This window comes from Phoxinus phoxinus, assembly GCF_949152265.1.
Source record: "Phoxinus phoxinus genome assembly, chromosome: 20".
Taxonomy (NCBI): domain Eukaryota; kingdom Metazoa; phylum Chordata; class Actinopteri; order Cypriniformes; family Leuciscidae; genus Phoxinus; species Phoxinus phoxinus.
In genome coordinates, this window is record NC_136895.1 from 16,014,152 (window position 1) to 16,035,895 (window position 21,744).

Here is a 21,744-nt window from a genome sequence, read left to right on the forward strand (position 1 = left end):
TCAGAATTGTGAGAGATCAACTTTTTTAGATAAATACTCGCAATGACCTTTTTTATTTTTATTAAGTGGGGGAAACAAGCTTCCATAGTTATTTTAGTACTTGCAGTTAAACTAAATTAAAATTAGATTTTTTATATATATATTTTTTTTTTTACTTTGCCTTTTTTGTGTGTGGCAGAAACAAGCTTCCATAAAAAAATAAACTAAAATAAAAAATGCATAAAAACTATATAGGCATACTTTTAAGGAAAAAATGACAAAAACACTAAAACAAACTAAAATTCAAATGAAAACGAAAAATATAAAAACAAAAACTAATTCAAAAAGTGAATTAAAATATAAGTATCTCAATGATATTAAAATAACACTGATCAAGAATCATTAGAATCATATTGACACAACATTAATTTTGTGTTTTAATAAAAAAAACGTAAGTAAACAATACAAAAATATGCAATTGAATAAATTGGATTTTACAGTATATATTCAGATACTGCAAAAGGTCTCTATTTACAAGAAGGTATACAAGAAAGGTTACACATGGAACAAACAATGATGATTTACACAAATATCGCCAATCCGTCAAATCACATACGATTTACTGGGAATTAACACCTATTAAATGTCTTCTTATGACTATTTCATTATACAACAAGGTCAAGTGATACAGACTCAGACACACACAAAATGACAAAAACACAACCCTGCAATGTGAAAACCATTAAAACAGTAGAATGTACTGTACATTCTTTGACTGTCCCAGCGTCCTCGTAAACTGCAGCCATCAGACTGTAGCTGGTAATTTCATTGCTTGGTGGGTGGCTCAGTTTGGCCTTCACGTAAGCAAAACATGGCCTGGAAGTGTTGCTGTTTTGGCTGAGTAATCCCTCGAATACAAACAGTACACGCATAACACTTTATCTCAATGAGTAAGTAGTCTCCCATGCCCATAAGAATTTCAACCGTGTGTCCGCATAGACTTTGCAGAGAGGCATATTTTTGGGAAAGATGTACTTAGGAATGCACAAGAAGAAGATTCCGTGGTTTTTGGGCATCGTTTCTGCTAGTATTTATTCTGTGTTTTTTTTTGCTTATAGAAAATATGTCGAAAAGATGCCTGACAATGGCTGAAAATCATGGGAATTGATATATAATATAAATTAAATAAAACATATAGAATAATATAAAATATTTAAAACAAAAAAAATTATATAAAACATGAAATGTTAGAGAAATTTTCTAAAATACTTAATTGGCAAGAAATAGCTCTTTGTGAATATATATATATATATATATATATATATATATATATATATATATCATGCAGTTCTGACATGTACAAGAAAACTGAAGCAAAACCCACAATAAATACCTTAATAAAGGCAGCTGAAGTATATGTATATATGGTGTCTCAAACGTGTTAACACATAAATAACAGACTTCATTATTTTTCTCCAATAAATAGTAGCTTGTAGTATATTTACAATATACACACTGTCAATTCATCAGATCAATTCTCCTGTTAAAACCACACATTTCCTTTAAATATGAATTGCATGCGTATAAAATAGTAGTAGTGGTTCCTTGGTAGAGGACCGTGTTGTGAGACTATATGGTTTCAAACAGGTTCTCTCACGTCTTATGTGCCATCATAATATGTACATGGAGTGGAACTTCCTCAGAAGAGTGAATTTTCCTCACTTCCTTCATTACCTGTAAGACAGAACATAAGTTAAAATGAGTTCAGCAAGTCCATCGTGGAAATATCGTAATGGTCAAGCAATTCCAGGTGTGTGAAAACGTACTTCTGCAGTGTCCATAGTGGCGGACCCCTATGGATCGACCCAAAAAGCAGGTAGCCCTACGCAGGTGGCAGGCGCTTGGGTAGGTAATGTTGTCATTGCCGCAGATGGTTTGCTCAGTGACCATGGGCATCGGGCAGGGCGCAGTGCGGCACATGACACAGTGGGCGCTGTTGGTCTGGTCAGTCACACAGGTATGTGTACCAGGACATACGACATTTGAACAGGATTCTGAAAGAATGGTGCCAAGGGTCAAGATAACGATGAAAAAACATATAACATACACAGATCTGCATGTAGCATACTTTGACATGAAAGTGTACACTGTAAAAAAGTATTTTCATGATTTGTTTTCACAACTTTTTTCTTTAGATAATTAATGTGGTTCAGATAACATCATATTTTGAATTTCTGTTGATTAAACCAATCTCCTTCTTTGTATTAACTACATTTTTTAATTTCAATGAACCAAAAATTTAGGCAACCAGGTTACTTCATTTTTTTTTTTTATTAAACCAACAATTTCTTTTACAGAAGCCGCATTTCCATTACAGATTTGCGCAAAACTTTTGCGAGATTTTCTAAATGTTGATAAAAAACTATTGCGAAATGGCGGCATTTCCATTTACTGATGTTATGCGACTAAAACGTAATTTTTTCCTCTTCCTGATAAGTAATTCCAAAAATCATGGCAACGGAATGTTGGTAGCTTCACGTATATTCCAGCCAACGCACTAGCCATTGTTTTTAATCGAAGGTGACGTAGGCGTGTTATCCAAGCATTAATGGCAAGGAAAGCCCCTTATACTTTCGTGCCATGTATGAGGTGTTTCTGGGTGTTTCTCCCTCATATCTGCTTTGAGGTCTTGATAAATTGTGCCATTTCTTAGTTGTTTATAATCCAGTATTCCCATAATTATTTTGTCTTTTATGAGTTTAATAAAGAAGTCTGTCTCGTCTTTTGTCCAAACATACGCGCCATCTTTAAAGAATGATCATGTGACTTTTGCGCACGGCAGGTGACCTGTAAATGCGATATGTGCGAGTTTTGCGAAAGTGATGTGTTTCCATTGATTGTATTTTCAATTCGCAATATCAATTTGCGCAATTTGAAGGGTAATGGAAACGCGGCTTGTGTAAAAGTCTTTCATTTTAAGTACAATTTCACTTCATTCATTTATATTATCTAAAAGTACAGTGTTTTAAAGGGATACTTCACCGCTGGAAAGATGAATGTGTATTTAAAGTGGATCATTTATGTAGTAGAAATGTGAAATTATTTTTGAAGTTGGTGCCTTCTAGATGAAAGACAACAACTCCCAGAATGCACTTGCTTCGCTGCCCTAAGAGGCCACGCCTACCGATTACAGGGGGCCACTATCGGAAGAATTGATACAAATAGGTTACTAGTTGACTTGAAACTGAAAAGACAACATTTTATCGTAAATCTCCGTGATGAGTCTGCCCGGGCTCTTCCTCCTGACCGCCGGGCGGGTCTCGCTCCTCTGCTACAGCGGCTGCTCCGGCCGCCTCTGGTCCCTTCATCATCCGCGGCTGTTCCTCGCTGAGTTACAGCTCGTGCGGGTGGCCACGAGCGTCGGATTTCAGGATATCCGGGATTCGGCTTTTGGTTTCTACGGTCGCCATTCATTATGTTTACATACACACCTTGTGTTTCAATCGGACTGAATTTATTCCGATTGGTGAATCTGAATGTAGTGTTTACATGAACGCTAAACAAGTGATCGGTTGATGTGCGTTTTAGCATTGTGAAGCAGAATGCATGACCTGCAAATCTGGCACGTACGTGTCAGTGTCAAATAATGTAATCATGTAGGCGTAGTGAATGGTGACTGTGGAAAGTAGGAGCCGAGTCCCGGACATTTTGGGCGATCTCGAGGTCTGGTCTGGTGCGCGGGTCCGATGCGCGGAGGAGCGAGACCTGCTTGGCGGTCGGGAGGAAGAGCCCGGGCAATAACGGCCGGACATGTCCGGGAAAAAGAGGACGTATGGTCACCCCTACTACTCAGCTTTCTCCACAGAGCAAGAGCCTGTTAGCTTAGCTTAAAAAAAAAGATGGCTGACACTGTTTGTACATTCTCTGAGTGAGTCAGATCCCACCCACTATGGGCGGGTTGAGAACTTGCGGAACTAGCTCCTACTACTGGCTGTAGTTTTTAGCCTCTGGCCAGGAAATATTCCGATGACGCAAAATGACGAGTTTTGCGTCATAGGAAGATTTTTTTCTAGACAAAAAAATACATAAATCTCTTGTCTCAGGGGGACATGAGGGAGGGAGGGAGGGGGGGGGGAGGGGGGGGAGCATGGTAATTCGAAAATACTACAGGTTTTCTACTGATACAAAGCTTAATGCTAATCGGTGAAGTATCCCTTTCACTACAATAGAAGTGCACATTCAATACAATTAGGCACGCTTCTTTTTCACTAGGGCCTGGTTGGAAGTTTTTCAGAATACATATGGTAAATCCGCACTTTCTTTCTAAAAATGATTATTCAATCTGAGTAATAATCTAAATATGAAGCTTTTCCTTCAGTCTGATGGACTCTGCATGTGGAATCTGAAAAGCAGCAGCGTACTTTTGCAATCCCCCTGGTACATAATCTCCAGGTCAGGGTGACCTCTGCAGCGAGCCATCAGGAGTGCGCACTCGTCTTTGTACGAGTTCCCATCGCTCCCACACACGGCATGTTTAGTGGAGATGTTGGAACAGTCCGGAGAGCACACGCACTGGGGACGTCCAGACTTCATCCTGCACACCTTTCCAGGGCCACAGTTGACCCCCTCACAGTTCTCTGTAAAAGAAGGTGGATAAAGTGGGAAAAAGCGGATTATAAGTAAACCTATATTTATTTCAATATTGAAAAGTGTTTGTTTCAGACTTGTAATTTAGAAGTGTGTTTATTACCTCCTTTTACGCAGAGCTATGAAGCACTGTTAGCACTGCTTTTGCAGTGTTAACCCCGCATTGCACATTACAGTATGTGTACTAGTGTGAAACAATGCGGTCTTAGAACGTTACGACTAAATGCTTAGCAACTGACAACCAATCGCGTGCCTCACATTCAGTGTTTGATGGGACAATTTTCAAACGGCAATGGAACATTTTTCAATTGAAGTGAAAAAGTGACTGTTACATTCTTGCCTTTATATTCAGAAAAGTCTTCAGAAAAAAACTTGACAGTACAGTCGGTGATGTGTAATATGAGGATGCGCAATGCTAGTGCAGGTCACATGTGGCGTTCATCCAATCAATGACACTGACACAGCAGGGTTTAGAAATGTACAGTGTGAAATGTCAGCTTATGGATACCCAGGATTAATAGTTTACCCTGGGTAAAGTATGAGCAGTGTGAAAGGTGAAGCAAGATAACACAGGACTCTATTAACCTAGGGTTCAGAATGACCCTGAGGTAACTATTAAAAGTGTGAAAAGCTCATCCATTGACATGTTTTTCAATAAATGTCCATTCTTATCCATTCATATGTGAAGAGCAAACAAGACACATCAGAAACACTTTGAAATGGATTCAGCTTCTGGTTCCCATTCCTGCAAGTCCTTTAATATCCTGTTCCCCTTCCCTGTGAAGCCAACTAAATCACTCAAGGCCGAATCAGATACCTCCACCTCCACTGGAAATCCCAGCATAACCCTGTTATGTTTCCTCAAGATCCGCAGGCAGTCACACATAATTTACGAACTGCCTTGTATGCCCCGAAAAACAAATGTAAGGAAATGCGCCGGACAGACGCTAAGCGTGAGTTGAGCTTTCAGGAATGCTTTGAAGCGTTTGACATTGAGAACACGCTGGGGAGGTCACACAGTAGGGTCCGCTAGTCCATATAGTTTTATGATAATGGAAAGCAAACGCCATGGAATAAACAATATAGGCTAACAGACTTTCACTTCCAGTCTATCTTTCCCCCCAAGTGTCTAATGATGCTGATTGTGTTTGAGGCTTATGAGGACCAGACCTCTCCAGCATGTGGCACACATTTTTCTTTGCGGTGTGCTAGAATTCAGTCATCTCTGAGAGGGAAAGGCAAAACAAGTCTGCTTTCCAATAAGAATTGGGAAAGACTGAATGTTGAGAGAGGGAGGAGAGAAAGGGGGGTGGGAAATATCTGCTATTGTGTCAAACAATTTATTTATTTTATGCATAATGACAAATATAGCTGACTTCCGTATGAGAGAAAAAATAGTCAATAGAGATGCTTTTTTGAAATAGCCAAGAGCCTTTACTTTAAGGGTACGCTTACATGACAACGATGCTTAAAACGGAGAAGTTTTTCCTTTGAGTTTTCCGTGTACAGACGACACCATTGTCAAAACGATCCCCATTCACACGGAGCCGCGAAAACGACCAAAAACGCTGTATTCTGCTGCCAGGCCTATAGATGGCGATGAAACACTATAGACTAAACACGTAATACACATGTACATGACGTCATCGTCTTCAGACATTTGCGTTTTGGTTGTTTACACAGAGACCGTTTTCAAAAAGCTTGCATTTTCAGCCGTTCTCATGTAAATGAACTACTTGCTATTGCTAATCGGAATTAGGTTGTATTAAGGTGTGGTCAAATTTACCATTGTTCTCTGAATTTTGGTGGGCAAATTCCAATCATTTCGATAGGAATCCACATGATCGTGAATTTCGATTTGCAAGTTGCTATTGCTAATCAGAAGTAGGTTGTATTAAGGTATAGAGTTTGCAATGGGTTCAAGTTGGTCAACCAATCTGGGGTGCGTTTCCCGAATAACAGCGTAACTTGCTGCTTACGATACATCGTTGAAGAAATCAACTAGCTAGTCACGACTGTTTCCCGAAACCATATTGTTGCAAATTGGTCGTTCAACCACGTTGGTTAATGATGTCACGCAGGTGGTGGAGTAATAAATTATTTTAATGAATCTGTTTGAGATCGAATTAATGCTAGATGTTTTGCTATAAATTACGGAGATGGCATCTTGAGGACTATTTCTCATTTTTCTCAGTTATTTCGCTTTATTTCCAGATTCAATCATAGGCTCGTTCTTGCGTAGTAGAGCACGTTCGCACATGCGCACTATTCAAAAACGACGTATGTAAAATATGTAAATTACATCTGTATGTATTCTAAATAAAAGATATAGATTGTACTGAATGTCACCTTGCTTAATTGACTTAAGATAAGGATTTATTGACTCCACATCTCATGCAAACAAGAAACTATGCTTCTAACCACAGGTCGAGAGCTGTCGTTCCAACCACACAACTTTGCGATGCTGTTTGCGAATGTTCGTTGGAACGATGGTGTCGGGAAAAAATGCAATGAAAAATTGCGACCATAGTTGGCTAACGATGCTTTTGGGAAATGCACCCCTCCTTGGTTTGAAAGTGCTTCATACGTCGCTACACTATTGATAAAAGACAATGGGCTTATTTTGGCCAAAAATAAATTCTAATATTATTGCACCTATAGTGGGAAGGTCATTCTCATTCTAGAGAGCATTTGATTGGTAAATTAAAAAATCAAAGTAAATTAGTGCAGGATGAGTCATATATTTTTTTTGGTCTGTTTATCTAGAAGAGGATGACTATACATTTGAAATGTGCTTATCTGCTAAAAGTGAATCTTAAGAGTACACTATCATACACATGACCTCAAACTGATAGATATGGACTAAAAACCACCAAACTACAATTTTGAGCACGATTATGGGCTTGATGGGCTGAGGAAATTCATTAAAATAACCATGTCGGCTAACTTGTTTACTCCAGTGATAACGGTCTGTATTTAAAATGTCTGATGATAGTAGAGTTTTGGAGCCCTTATCTGAACCTACGTACCTGGCCAACAGCCGGAGAAAGTTAAACAAAACATCTGGTGTATATATCCACGCTTTTTAAACTTGCTGAAGAATTGCATTTGCAAAGAAAACTCTCCAAACCAAGATTTGGCCTACAGTACTAGATTTTATCTCCTCAGCAAAATGGTTTCAGCCCTAATTTGCAAATGAGGAATGTTCTCTTATGTGTGTAGAAGACTTAAAATGGTAGTAATCAGATCAAGAGGGCTTCAGCACAGAGACTCTTACTGATATCAACAAGTTGGAACATTACAGTGGGACAACCCAGTCTACCTGTTGAGAACGGAGGGTAAATATGAGTCTGTACCTTTACACGGCTTACAGGAAACTATTCCCAGGAATCCCAGCAGGCTGACTTCATTGATGGGTAGACTGGTATTGGACCAGGCAGTGTCCAGACGGCCAGCAGCACAGCACTCTTCCCTGCTCACGCCCCTCATGAGCACCATGTCACAGCGGTGCTCCGGACCCTGCTGCAGCCAGCACATTCCCGCTAGACACACAAACACAAAATGAAAACATATATAATCCATCTCAGGGACAATGGCAACAATACGAACCTATATCAGAGATGTATTTTCACCATTCCTTCTTACTTGTACATATGAGATTGTAAAGTATTTTTTATAACTAAAATAAAGATGACCTCAGATGTGTAATTATTGCCCAATAAAATATGTCACGTGAAATATCTTGTTTGTAAAAAAATTATAGGAATTTTTTTTTTCTAAAGCGTAAACAGGCTTTTATTAAACCATAATTCATTTTTTCTTTTCTTTTTTTCAGAACAAATCAAACTTATATTTTAGTTTTATAGCTCAAACGTTGTGGCTGGTTAACGTATGTCAACCATTTAAGTTGAATACATTTGCAATAAATGCAATAACGTTACCAGTGCAATAAATCATTCATTTATTTACGTTCATTTACATTATTAACATATTATGTGTGATCAATGTATTATAGGCCTATATATATATATATATATATATATATATATATATATTATACAGTATTTTCAAATATTTCAATAACCACAAAAGTTTTAGATTACAAGTCTGCACTCGAGAACAGAAATCGCCTTTGCTTGACGAGGTAACCATGACAACAGCTGCGCGATCGCTGTAAATTTGAACAAAAACTTCGTTGTTTATTATATAATTATTTGTTATAGATTAATCTTTAAAACGATTGCCTTTAAAACGCCATTAAAAGTCTGCTTATTACAAACATAGTAGTCTATAATAAAATGTGTTCATCTTGATTAGTGCATTGACATCTAAACTTCTGAAGAAACTATCACAAAGCGAAATATAGCCTGTCAAATACGTTATCTTTCACTTACCGTTCGTTCGATGTTCTCCAAGTATTTCACAAACTGAAATAAGTATCACACAGTGTAGAACAGCCAAAAAGTTCATGATGCTGCTGAATACTTTACACAGACTTTGAACCAGCGGCTTTCCTTACAAGTATTAGATTGATTTTTTTTTTTAAGTCTAGAGAGCCTTTAACTTGGGTTGTTTCCACTCGGTTTCGTGAATGGACTTGTTGTAAATGATTTTGGTCCGCCTCTGTATAAATATTTTGCCCGAGTAAATTATGCTTCTGGGATGGGCGATAATTCCAGCCAGTTACGTTGCTGATGTCGTTGTGTACTTGAGTCAGTTCTCGGATATGAGGCTGAAAACTCCCACACTTCATCTCAGTCAGTCTGAACTCAGTTAACGTCAACCAAGAAATTTGCCATGATATCTTTAATGGCAAATGTAGTGCATCTAAGTCTATGCACATTTATTTGCATATGCAAAGACTATGTTTAGTTTTTAAATGTAGGCTAGTTCAAGTTTGGCTTTCAAAAACAAAAAATTTGATTTAAGAAAAAGAAAACTTTTAACATATTGACCATTATGGCCAGGAATTTTTTTTATTGTATAAATATGTAAATAAACCAATATAACATTACCCTTGAATAGAAAAAAATACCCTCGTTCTGAGAACAGATTAACCTAAAAAAAAGTGCAACCTCAAAACCTCATAGTTATTGAGATGTAGCCCTTGCAACCTTCACAAATGACAACTAGCCCTGGTAGTTTATAACAGAACTAATAAATAAAATATACATTTGTAATGTGCAAAATGTTTCAAAATGCAGTCTGTGTGTAATGGTCTTGATCTGTTTTGGTTTCGTTTTTCATTCTATTTCTGTATGCCAGTGATCGCTGTCATTATTAGTTACCTTGGTTGCTGATTTGTGTTTCACACCTGTTCGCTGTTTCATTGATTACTCCCTGTGTATTTAAACCCTGAGTTTTCCTTAGTTCCATGTTGAGTATTAAGGTGCTTTTACACTGGCAGCTTAGTTCGGAACGGGGCACGGTTCGCATGAAAAATCGCTAATGTGAACTTATCCGAACCCGAGACTACCTGGAGGAGGTGGTCTTAGTTCGGTTGCTCCCGAACCGTGCCGCGGATCGCGTGAATGTGAAAGGCACACGGACTCGGGTGCGCACTTGTTCGGGGAACAAGCAAGCAGCAGAATGCCACCTTATGCGACACACGCACAGGAAATCTGTGTTGTTCACTCAGCTGCGCATAATAGCACCGAATTAATAAAAAACACAATATATTGACCCGCGTTCTGTTTTCTATCATGCACCGTGCACGTTTGCAATGACGTAATATGCACGCGAACGCACTAGGGTTTGATAGAATCAAGTGGAGTGTGAAACCAGACCAACGCTACGGGGGGAGCAGGGAGCAATCGCGCTCTGTCTCGGACCGGAGCAAACGAGCCCAGTGTGAAAGCTCCCTAAATTGTTATATTATTTGTTTGATGTATGCTCTCGCTCTTTTGGTAAATAAAAGTCTTGTACGGTAGTCATTAATTCCGTGTCCTGCTCCTTGTTCCTTGGATTATACACTGTGGGCCATAACAGAATACTGGACCAAGACAAGATTAAAGTGTCAAAAAACAATGGACTCACCTGCAGTCTGTTTACTCTGCCAGGAGCAGAAGCCCCGGAGCCCACGCTCAACCAAAAGTCTGACAAGATGCGTGAGCCGGCAATGCCGTCTGTTTCAGTGGGCATGCTCGTGGAGTTTGAGGGAATGGAATGGAGCCCTGCCCACACGTCCATCACTGTGGGTGAGCTGCAGCTGACCTCGATAAAATATTATGAGGATGGTGAAGAGGGTTATCCCTGTAGTCTACTGTCTCCGCTGCCCGTCCAGCTCCAAGTCTCCTGCGTCTCTGCTAGTCCCACCCAGCTCCAAGTCTACTGGATCTCTGCTAGTCCCGTCCCACCCAGCTCCAAGTCTACTGGATCTCCGCTAGTCCCGTCCCGTCCAGCTCCAAGTCTCCTGTGTCTCTGCTGGTCTAGCTCAGCTCGCGTCCCCTGTGTCTCCAAAGATCCTGACAAGCCTCCCTCGCACCTCCTCTACCTATTATAGTCAGTTCCCCAGCCCTGCTCTGCTGTTTCCCTTCAGTCCCTCGGCTTCTTCTCTGCGCGGATCTGCCTTGGGTCTTCTGGTCTCCAGCTCCATCTTCTGGTCCCAAGATACCCTGGCTCCGTCTCCAGCCGCTGAGCCAGTCACTCCACCTCGGCTTGTCAACCAGTCGGCTCCACCTTGGCTCCTCACTCCCTCGACTCTACCTTGGACCATCGTCCTTACGGCTCCACTGGGCTCCGCCTGGGTCAGATGACACTCTGCCTGCATCACGGACTTCCATGCATTCAGCTGCGCTTCGTACCTTCAATCCGCTTCTCGTCCGGCTCCGCCTTAGTCCTCTGGCAACCTGGCTCCGCCTCAGTCTCCAGATCCATCGGCTCAGTCTCAGTCTGTCATGCCCCTGGATCCGCCTGCCAAGTATCCACCATGGCTCCTCCATCCCTCGACTCCACCAGGGCCTTCGTCCTGTATGCACTTTGGGTCTCCCTCTTGCCTTCATCTCCTCCCTGGCTTCTCCCACCATCATCGCCACCCTGGTTTCTCCCGCCGTCATATCCTCCTGCATCCTACCTGGTGCCAGCCCCTCATCCTCCTCCAAAGCCCCCTCCCGCCCTCCTAAATTGGACTAACAGTCTCTTTCTGTTTTCTCTTGCTCTTCGTGGTCTGTGTCCCGCTCCTTTTCCCTTGGATTATACACAACAGTCTGTAACACTGTTGTCACCTGACTTTAATTTTAATTGCAATACTATATGTAATATTTGTACCAAAATAATCTGCAGGACTATTTAAATGACCTACAAAATATTAAAAGGTAAGCACTTTTATATGTAATCCACAATATTTTTTACTTTATAGATTAATATTCAGCATGAGCATAAGTTCAGGAATGCTTTTATTGCTAAAAAAGCACCGCAAGTTGCTAAAAGCATTTGCTAAATGCATAAATGTTAAATAAATAAATACATTCAAAAATAAAATCTTAATGTTGAATAGTATATTTATTTATTTTAATTCCCAAATAATTTATTGTTAGAGTGAAGACTTTTGGAACTGGCAATTTCTATCAATACAACTAAGGTAATTTCATACATAATCAAAATGATTCTTCTTATATCGGCGGATGCTCTGAAAACTTAATTTAGCACATGTGTGATTAAATTGAAAAGGCAGTAAAATGTCAGTTTTGTTTCACAGAAGTCTGTGTGCAAAAAGGGGCATAATGAGGGCAGAATTAGGCTTAATTCAACTGAATAGTATAGCTATTATACAGTTTAAATGACTGATAAGTGACACCTGTTCCCAGATGAATGGAGATAAACAATGCTGTGGTCAGGGGCCTGGCAGCTGCATCCACAGACTGTCACTTATCAGCACGTGACTTCCATTAAAATGTGGTCTAAAAGTCAGTGCCTTGACCACTAAATAGATGAGACTTAGTATGTCTCTGGGCCATTCAGCCATGTGGAAAACCACCGTCCGCCGAGCATGGAGCTCATTAATGTGCTCAAGTCAAGGAGTTCCTTGAGAGTGGAACACATGGTTCATATTGGCAACTTGGGTTCTGATGTAAACTCCCATAGTCATGCACTGGCATTCTTTCTTCATTGGCACACCCATCGCTGGTATGATATTGCATGCCAGCTAATATTTTGCAGGTCTTCCCATATGTCTTGATCCTCAATGGACGGTCTTTGAACTCAGAGGGGGAGAAGAAAATCAAAGTATCAAATGAACTGTCTATATCTGTGTTTATAAAAATGAGGGTGTTCTGTTGATGTACAATAATTCTCAGTGAATGCTGACCTTGAGGTGGGTGGCCTAAAGGAAGCACTTACTCAAGGACTTTCTCACATGGTTTGGATCTACAGAAACTATTTGCTGTTTTCTATCATTCATCTAACACTCATTCATAATTATTACACGGCTCTGAAATGTTTGATTCTGAATGGTCAGTCACGACATTTTAAGGTTAGTTAGTCCCGATAATGACCCACGTCTATCCATCTTATTTTGCAACGTGGAAGTGTCAGGATTAGAAGTGTTATTATTATAGGTAAATAACTAAGTATAAAAACGTGCAGTATATGGTAAATCTATTTGCGCTACAAATCAGTGTTCATGATTATGCCAATAATATGGTAAGAAATACGATTTTCCAATATCAAGCAGCATAACAAGCATTTATGTGATGTTAGAGCACTAAATCTAAATCTAAGATATAGACAGCCTAGGTACTTTTTTGAAACATTAAAAGGCTCTAGTGCGTTTGCTCCTTGACTTTGAATCCAAACCTTTCAACTTTTACTAGTATTTTGTTTGTCAGCTCCGGATGCAATATCATTCATTGTATGAGCGAATTCAAAATATTAATGAATTAACAGTGAAAGAAATTATGTTACTTTTTTATTATGCACTATATAATAAGCTATATATACTTTATATTAAAATAAAATTTTAATTATTATAGTTTGTATATACTTAGTATAATCATTAACTGATAGTTGATAGGGACCCAATTTCAAAGGGTCTAGCAAAAAGCTGACCAAGGCTGCGTTTAACTCAAACTTCCCTAAGAACATCCCCTTGGGGGAATCACCACCGCCATTTTGAAGTGTGTTCAACTTCATCAAGTGGGCCAGGGAAGTTTATTTGGACAGACCTTTAAGTCCTTGATTTTGACAATGCAACACGATTGTGATGTCATAGATCGCGCTTAATTGAACCCATCCCACACAGTGTATGATATTAGAGTTATTTTTACATTTCACCACATAATGCTAGCTACCTTAAGATGACTTTTTTTTACCCAGATATAGTTTATTGTATTGTTCATTTTTATGTATCATTTTCATTTGTGTATTTTTTTATATTTTCTCCAACAGCTATAAATGATGCGTAAAACAAATTTATAAGGTAAAAAAATGAAAAATATAGCTGCAAGCAGCGATGATGGGCCCAAGCCCTGGTGGCTTTAGGGAAACTATGCACGGAGGGCAGAGGTGGAAAGTACAGGTTCAGAAAGTAAAAGTCCTCCTCAGTATTTTGTTCCAATCACCTGGATTTTCTAATTAGCACAGTTTTTCAGCCAGGAGATAGAACTAATTAGTGAAATCAGCTGACTGAGTTCATGGGTGGAATAAACATATGGCAGGACTTTTACTTTCTGACCCCTGGACTTTCCACCTCTGACGGAGGGTGATTTGCATTTAAAGCGGGTAAATGTAAAATAAATATTTTCAAAATCAAGTCTCAAAAGTACCCCAAAAGACTATTCACGAGTTCACTCTTACAAATAATAAGATAGAGTAAAGAAGTATCTGTAGTGTCTGGGGAGAGGGTTCCCAGAACCCCAGTTTTTCGAACCCCAGTATCTCTGGTTAGGATAGTAACCAGGCGAGTGTGAGGAGAAAGGGTGGTGGAGGGATGCTGAAAACTGTTTAAGAATATAGATGAGTGGGCTACATATATATCCCCCCAAGGGGCACTCGTGCAATGTAAGCAATGACTGAACATCTGAGTGAATGAGACGGAGGGAAGTTAGTGAGGGAAGTGCGTAAAAAAATTGGACTTAAATGCAGCCGAAGTTGTCCGTGTGCTGATGTGCCGAGAAAAAAAAAAAAAGAAGAATATGAAGCAGAGAATGGTTGCTTGCAGAAAGCCATGCTTGCGGATGTTCTGTTGCAGGTCTACGGCTGCATCCGAAACCGCATACTTCCCTATAGTAGGCAAAGTATATGAATGTACAGTATATTTAGTAATGAAGTATGTCTGAATTCATAAAAGAGTAAAAAGTACCCGGATGACCGATTATTTCCGGCGAGATTCTGAAGTGTGCATACGATGGACACCTTATTGTCTCATGAAGCTATAAGAGATGATTTGAGAATGGCAGTGAAGCAAGTCTCATGATAATGGCAACATGTTGGATGTAGTAAGTCCGTATTACATTAATACTATACAAATTCATACTTAATGTACTTTTTTAGGGGTCGCGACTTATTCAAAATAAGCACCTACTCAATAGAGTATGCAATATCGGATGCATCCCATGACTCCTACCTGACTCCTTTTACTTGCCCTATATCGGGGTTCCTCAAATCCAGCCCTTGAGGGCCACTGTCCTGCTATATATATATATATATATATATATATATATATATATATATATATATATATATATATATATATATATATATATAACACACACACACACACACACACACACATTAGTTTGTTAAAAAATAAATAAATAATAACAATATTATTAATAATATTAACAAATTATTCAATGGCTTTAGTCTAGAGAAGTTGGAGCATTTTTACATTTCTAATGTCAAGCCAAACTATAAAATTCACTATAGTATTTAGCATGCTAAATATCTGGACCTGTCTGAACCTGAGTTGGATGTACGCTCGTTTTCGCAAACCACAATGTTTATGAGCTGCGAAAACGAGTGCGAGAAGATGTCTGATTTTGATTTGTAATGATGAAAAACACACTGCGAGTCTGCGACTGTAGCCTACAATGTTGGCACCACTTCGACAAAATCTGAAAATGGTCTGATCCTGGTGGGAGGGAAAGGAAAAAGCCCAGAATGTGAATTGTGAACTATATGAATGTTTTTACAGTTGCCATACATTTATTCAGTGCTTGAAAAGACTGGATGATCCTTATATTTTTGTCTGTAAAGGATACAAATTATATATAGCTTAGCTACAGAAAAGCAATTTTTTTAAACAATCTAATACCAGAGAATGTTTTAACATTATTGAAAAAAGTAATAATACACTGAATACTATGTTGTTTCTACATTAAGTTCGTTTTTTTCAACAAGATAGAAATGCTGTCTCTATAAAATTATTTACAATTTTACACGAAATAGAGCCTAAACATTGATTTTATGATAACATAAGTTGGAGCATTTCTATGTGTCAAGCCAAATGTAAAAAAATGCTAGAAAACAGGTTAAGAATTCATTATTTTCTATAGCTATTCTATAGCACATTTATACTCTCTCTCTCTCTCTCTCTCTCTCTCTCTCTCTCTATATATATATATATATATATATATATATAGTTAAACATGTATATTAAAAATAATATTACATTATTCAATGGCTTTAGTCTAGAGAAGTTGGAACATTTATAATGTCACACCAAACTTCACCATAAAATTCCCTAAAATTCACTTTCTTTAACAGTGATCGAAGCCTCATTTTTTAGCAATGGTGTCCTCTACTGGTGGTTGAATGAAGCAAGATTGAATATTTCACTCTTGTAAAGACCAGGAATGATGAATTAGACAATTGATTTGCTTATGACTTGTGATCAACAATGCTGCCTTGGATTTCGTCAATAATACACCATTTCCTGATAAAGTAGTAACACGAAACTGTTGTCTTTTTCTTTTTCTTTTTTGCACTTGATGAGCTTGAAATAAAATATGCATGCCCTTGTCACATTAATCCAATTTTCAGGCGTTGTTTATTATTTTATAGCCTTTGGTGTAGGTGTTCTTAGTTCTGTTTGACAATAAATAAATAAATTATGGAGATGCTTTGCTAATAGGATTAAACTGCATAATGCTGATAATAACGATGTTTGTGATTTGATTTAAGGGATTTTAACAGAACAGAATAAACACATGATTCATTTTGTTGCCTAATGAGATAAAAGCTTTGATTCACATCTATGATGCAGAATAAAAGCTCGACTGGAAACAGGTGCATATGCCTAATGCCACAGTGTGTCATTAAAAGCGCAATTTTGTCATAAACATTGTGCAGTAATCATCCACGAACAACAAAGTGAAGTAAAAGTCCACATTTTAAGATGTTAGTACTGAAGTTTCCTTTAGTTTTTCTTTGTCTCGCAAACACGTGATAGATCAATCAGTTAATTCCCTTTTCATGTGTGTTGCTGATGGAAAAATCTCCCAAAGAGGAAGTAGCCTGACTAATTCATTCACCCTCTCACACCTTGGCTCCTTCTTAATGGCCATTTCAAGTCCTTCCAGCTGTTCATTGATGGGCGAGTTAATCTCTCTTAGCCGGCTACGCCATGGGGTACTGCTCTTTCTGCAAAGGACGTGCTCTGACGCAACACTAACTAAAAGGAGAGCGCACTGGCAGGAAGCCTGGGATACTCAGGGCGATGGAAACCATACACTGATGTCTCAGGCCTATGTCAGTAAAGTGGACACAACAAACATCATACAAGGTTTGGTGTCGAATTGACAAAGTAAACAATTAAGTGAACATCTATGTAGAGTGTAATAATGACCCTAAAGTTCTGTCAGAAAAAAAAGAAATAGTCAAATAACAAAGATTTTCATGATGGTATCCCATTTCCCTGATACACAGGCCATTTTTGTGGTCAATTTCCATACAATGGTCAATTGTTCGGGAATTGAGGATACTAACTGTTGCAGTTTTGCAAGTGGATTTTATTGCCCAATCTCGCCTGATACAAGGCATCTGCTCAACAGTCCGTGGTCGTCGTTGTCTGATTCTCCTTTACATTTTCAATAAGAGACAGATCTGGACTGCAGGCACTCTGTGGTGTGGAGTGTCTACAAAACCACTCTAGCATGTGCAGAATGAGGCCTGCATTGTCTTGCTTCCCAGGAAAGATGTCATCTTGATGGCAACTCTGTACAATCCCAATATATGCCTCCTTGTCAGTGGTACTTTCACACATTTGCACTGATGCACCCCTATACCATGACAGATTTTTGCTTTTGCACCTGTCGCTGATGAAAGTCTGCTTGGTCCCTTTTATCTTTGGGACGGATAACTCGACGTCTCCCCCCCCCCCCCCCCCCCCCCCCCCCCTAAACAAGCTGAAACGTGGACTCATCTGATCACAGCACCCATTTCCACTGTGTTTTGGAGCACATGAGATTGGACCCAGAGAACTTGGTACCATCTCTGCATTGAACAGATGTATAGCTTTCTCCTTGCGTAACAGAGATTCAAGTGGCATTTTTTTGACTCAGCAGCAGACTGTTCAATGACAACGATTTTCCAAAGTACTCCCGAGCACATGTGGCTATGTTTAACACAGAAGCATTATGGTTTATCATGCAGTGCTATCTGAGGGCTCAAATGTCACGCACATTCAACAGAGGTTTCCTGCCTTGTTAGGCTGCATAAACTAGGTCAGCCGGAACTGGGAACACTTCCTATAACACCCGATGTACTCGTTACATCATAAGAAGAATGGCATCTACACTGACATTAGTCTCTCTGTTTTTCCCGAGGTTTACTGTAGTCAGCCGACCACAGCACATGATGTAGTCAGCCGGATCCGGGCCGGATCCAGATCAGATAGAGGACCTGTGCCTAGACATGACCACAGCACATGATGTAGTCAGCCGGATCAGGGCCGTATCCAGATCATAAGGAGGACCTGTGCCTAGACATGACCACAACACATGATGTAGTCAGCCGGATCAGGGCCGTATCCGGGCCGTATCCAGATCAGATGGAGGACCTGCGCCTAGACGTGACCACATCACATGATGTAGTCAGCCGGATCAGGGCCATATCCGGGCCGTATCCAGATCAGATAGAGGACCTGCGCCTAGACGTGACCACAGCACATGATGTAGTCAGCCGGATCAGGGCCGTATCCGGGCCGTATCCAGATCAGATAGAGGACCTGCGCCTAGACGTGACCACAACGCATGATGTAGTCAGCCGGATCAGGGCCGTATCCAGATCAGATGGAGGACCTGCGCCACATGACCACAAAGCATCCCTGAAGTGTCAGCAGAGATTGTGTCAACTAGACTATCCCATGTGAAGGCCTCATCGACACGACAGCCATCGGCACTGATCCTCAACAAACCCATCTCCATGCCGGCGTGACTCCAATCCTCAACAGGATGGAACTGGATAAATATTCTGAATGTTACGATTCAACGTGACTTCTGACCTGTAATGCTGGCTGAATCATAATCATAGACTGTTCGTTCACTGTTCGTTCGTTGGCCAGAGGACAACTGGCCCCCCAAATGAGCCTGGTTTCTCGCTAGGCTTTTTTCTTCTCCATTCTCTCACATGATGGAGTTTTGGTTCCTTGCCACTGTCACCTTTGTTGGCTTTGGCTTTTGGCTTGCTTAGTTGGGGACACTTAATTTTCAACAATATTATTGATCTGCCTGCATTGATACCATTATAGGAGAACTGAACTGAGCTGGACGATGACATCACTCTTTTCTCTCTGTATAGAAATAACTTTTTTACAACAGAATTGAACCATCACTGAACGAACTTAAGCTGGACTATGCCACTATTTTCTTCTAGATCTGCTGTACAGCCGAAACAAACTTTGTTGCATTATTTTCCTGTTATCACTGTAAAGGTGCTTTGAAACAATCTGTATTGTAAAAAAAATGCTTTATAAATAAAGGTGACCTGACTTGACCTTGCCCTACACCTGAGATTTCTCTGGATTCCTTAATCGTAAAATGGTAAAATACCTAAATTATTTGCAATCTTGTAATGGGAAATATGACTTTTGACTCATTTGGCAATTGTCTAGCTTGACAATTTTCTAGTTGTGGCGAGCCATGACCCATCTTTGCTTGAAAAGACTGAGATGCTCCTTTTACCCTCACCAATCACCAGTTTATTAATACATTAACGACTCGAATACTGTATGTAAGCTGTCGTATGAACAAGACATTTGGTGTGTCACATGTTTGTGAGTGACTGTGTGAAGGTACTGGAAGAATGCACATTTAATAGCCGGCTGAGTCTGGTATTGGAAAAATGATACAGATGATTGATGGGTTTAATATATATGTCCACGTATTACCAGCTGTACAGTAGGTGGCACTGTTATGGCACTAGCACCTTCCATGACACTTGGCAAACTGAAATACTGTATGCTATTGGGACTGAAATGAGTGGGTGTAGGATGAGAGTGAGTCGTGATGTGTTGATCAAAACACTGGTCTACTGCAAAAGGTGCTAAAAGTGCTTAGGGAGGGTGTTTCAACATAAGTGGAGAGGTCAAGAGAGCAAAGACAGTTAACAAATGCATTTTAGTTCTTGGCTCAAGTTTTTTATTAACTAAAATGTTGTTGTTTTATACTTTTTAGCCAGACACATTTAATGTGTGATTGATTAAATTGATTAAATAACTATGACAAATCAACTCATGTTTACACAGCGCTGTTAAAACACTGTAATTAGAGATTGACTGAATTATGTTTAAATGGCAGCCAGTGATGTTTCAAATTTGAACGTCAGACAGTCATAGATGACAGTGAGGACTAATTTAGTTGAATAATGTAGTGTAGGGTCTATTGTTATGCACTTATGGGATATCACGACAATGCATTCGGTCTTACTCTTGACATACTTGAAAATGACCCTCAATAGAAAACAAGAGACAATTATCTGCATTACACCATTGTCTGTCTGTTGAATCGGTATCACTATGTTGAACCAGCAAACAAATGATATTGCAAAAACAAACGGTCCCACTTTATATTAAGTGGCTTTAACTACTATGTACTAACATTGAAATTAATAATTTGATACAATGGACTTATTGTGTACATATATGTTTTTACATTGTACTTATATTTTAAAAATACCTGCTTGTAATTACAGCGGTAATTAATTTATGTAGTAACATTTGTAATTACACTGTTACCTTAACCCACCCTTAAACCTACCCATACCACCACACCTGTCCCTAACCATACCCGTATCACACCTCAATAGCAGAAAAGGTATTTTACAATACAACATGAACACAATAAGTACATTGTACTTATTTTTCTATGTAAGTACATAGTACTTAAAGCCACTTAATATAAAGTGGGACCAAACTAACAACTTTGTCAGAACATTACCAACACTTCCAGGGAGAATGATGCAATAACTTCATCGTTGCATTAAGGTATAGCAACGTTGTTATAAATGATTTTATAGCCATTTGTCTTTATCGGAAGATATTGTTTCAGAACATTGATTTAATAAGTAGATTACAGGAATTAAACTTGGTGGGGGAAAAAGCTTAAAAAATGGTTTGGTCTCCCAGACTGTTAAACTACCGGTTTAAGACCAGCAACCAGATATGGCTTTATTTTTTATTTTATTTTTACTATCATCATTATTAGCATAATACAAATTATGGGGCACTCATTCACACAATTGTATGTTATTTCCATGTAATGCAACATTGACGTTCTGGAAATGTGCTAGGCTATATAAAACTTTTTATATTATATTTTGTAGGTGATTTAAAAATGCTACCATTGTGAGAGAGAAACAAAATTGGCTCATTGTTTTTATTTCTGGCAATTCTGAAGTAGAATCATTTCTGTTTTAACGCCTCAGTGAAAAAAAAATCTTATTTAATATGTTTAGAGACAGTTCACAACTCTTGAAAGCTTGCTAGCTCCGACGGTCAGGACACAGTTGTCATGGTAACAAATGACTGAAGCGTAACATAGGCCTACTCACACTGGGCCAGCGTTTGAGCTTCTGTAGCTGTGAGCTTTTCCTTTCCCGCTCTCTCACTGTTATAAGGTGAACGGACTTGATGACCTGTTAACGGTGTGAAAAAAAGAAACGAAACGATTAAACACTTTGAAC

The 21,744-nt window shown here is 39.2% G+C and overlaps 1 protein-coding gene across 1 annotated transcript; it reads right to left on the reverse strand.

Moving 5' to 3' along the window:
* Positions 1-399: 399 nt before the first annotated feature.
* Positions 400-9,330, reverse strand: fstl3 (follistatin-like 3 (secreted glycoprotein)). Its single transcript, XM_079593870.1, has 5 exons — positions 9,021-9,330; positions 7,983-8,168; positions 4,401-4,616; positions 1,806-2,033; positions 400-1,713 (listed from the first exon to the last, which is right to left on the reverse strand). The coding sequence occupies exons 1-5, from the start codon at positions 9,094-9,096 to the stop codon at positions 1,679-1,681; spliced, it is 741 nt and encodes a 246-aa protein (XP_079449996.1). The 5' UTR covers positions 9,097-9,330; the 3' UTR covers positions 400-1,678.
* Positions 9,331-21,744: the final 12,414 nt, after the last annotated feature.

Coding starts and splice junctions, on each gene's coding strand:
- fstl3 (XM_079593870.1), bottom strand. CDS start 9,096: ATGAACTTTTTGGCTGTTCTACACTGTGTGATACTTATTTCAGTTTGT. Junction 8,169..9,020: donor TGGAGAACATCGAACGAACG/GTAAGTGAAAGA, acceptor TTGTGTGTCTAG/CGGGAATGTGCTGGCTGCAG. Junction 2,034..4,400: donor GTACCAGGGGGATTGCAAAA/GTACGCTGCTGC, acceptor CCATTCTTTCAG/AATCCTGTTCAAATGTCGTA.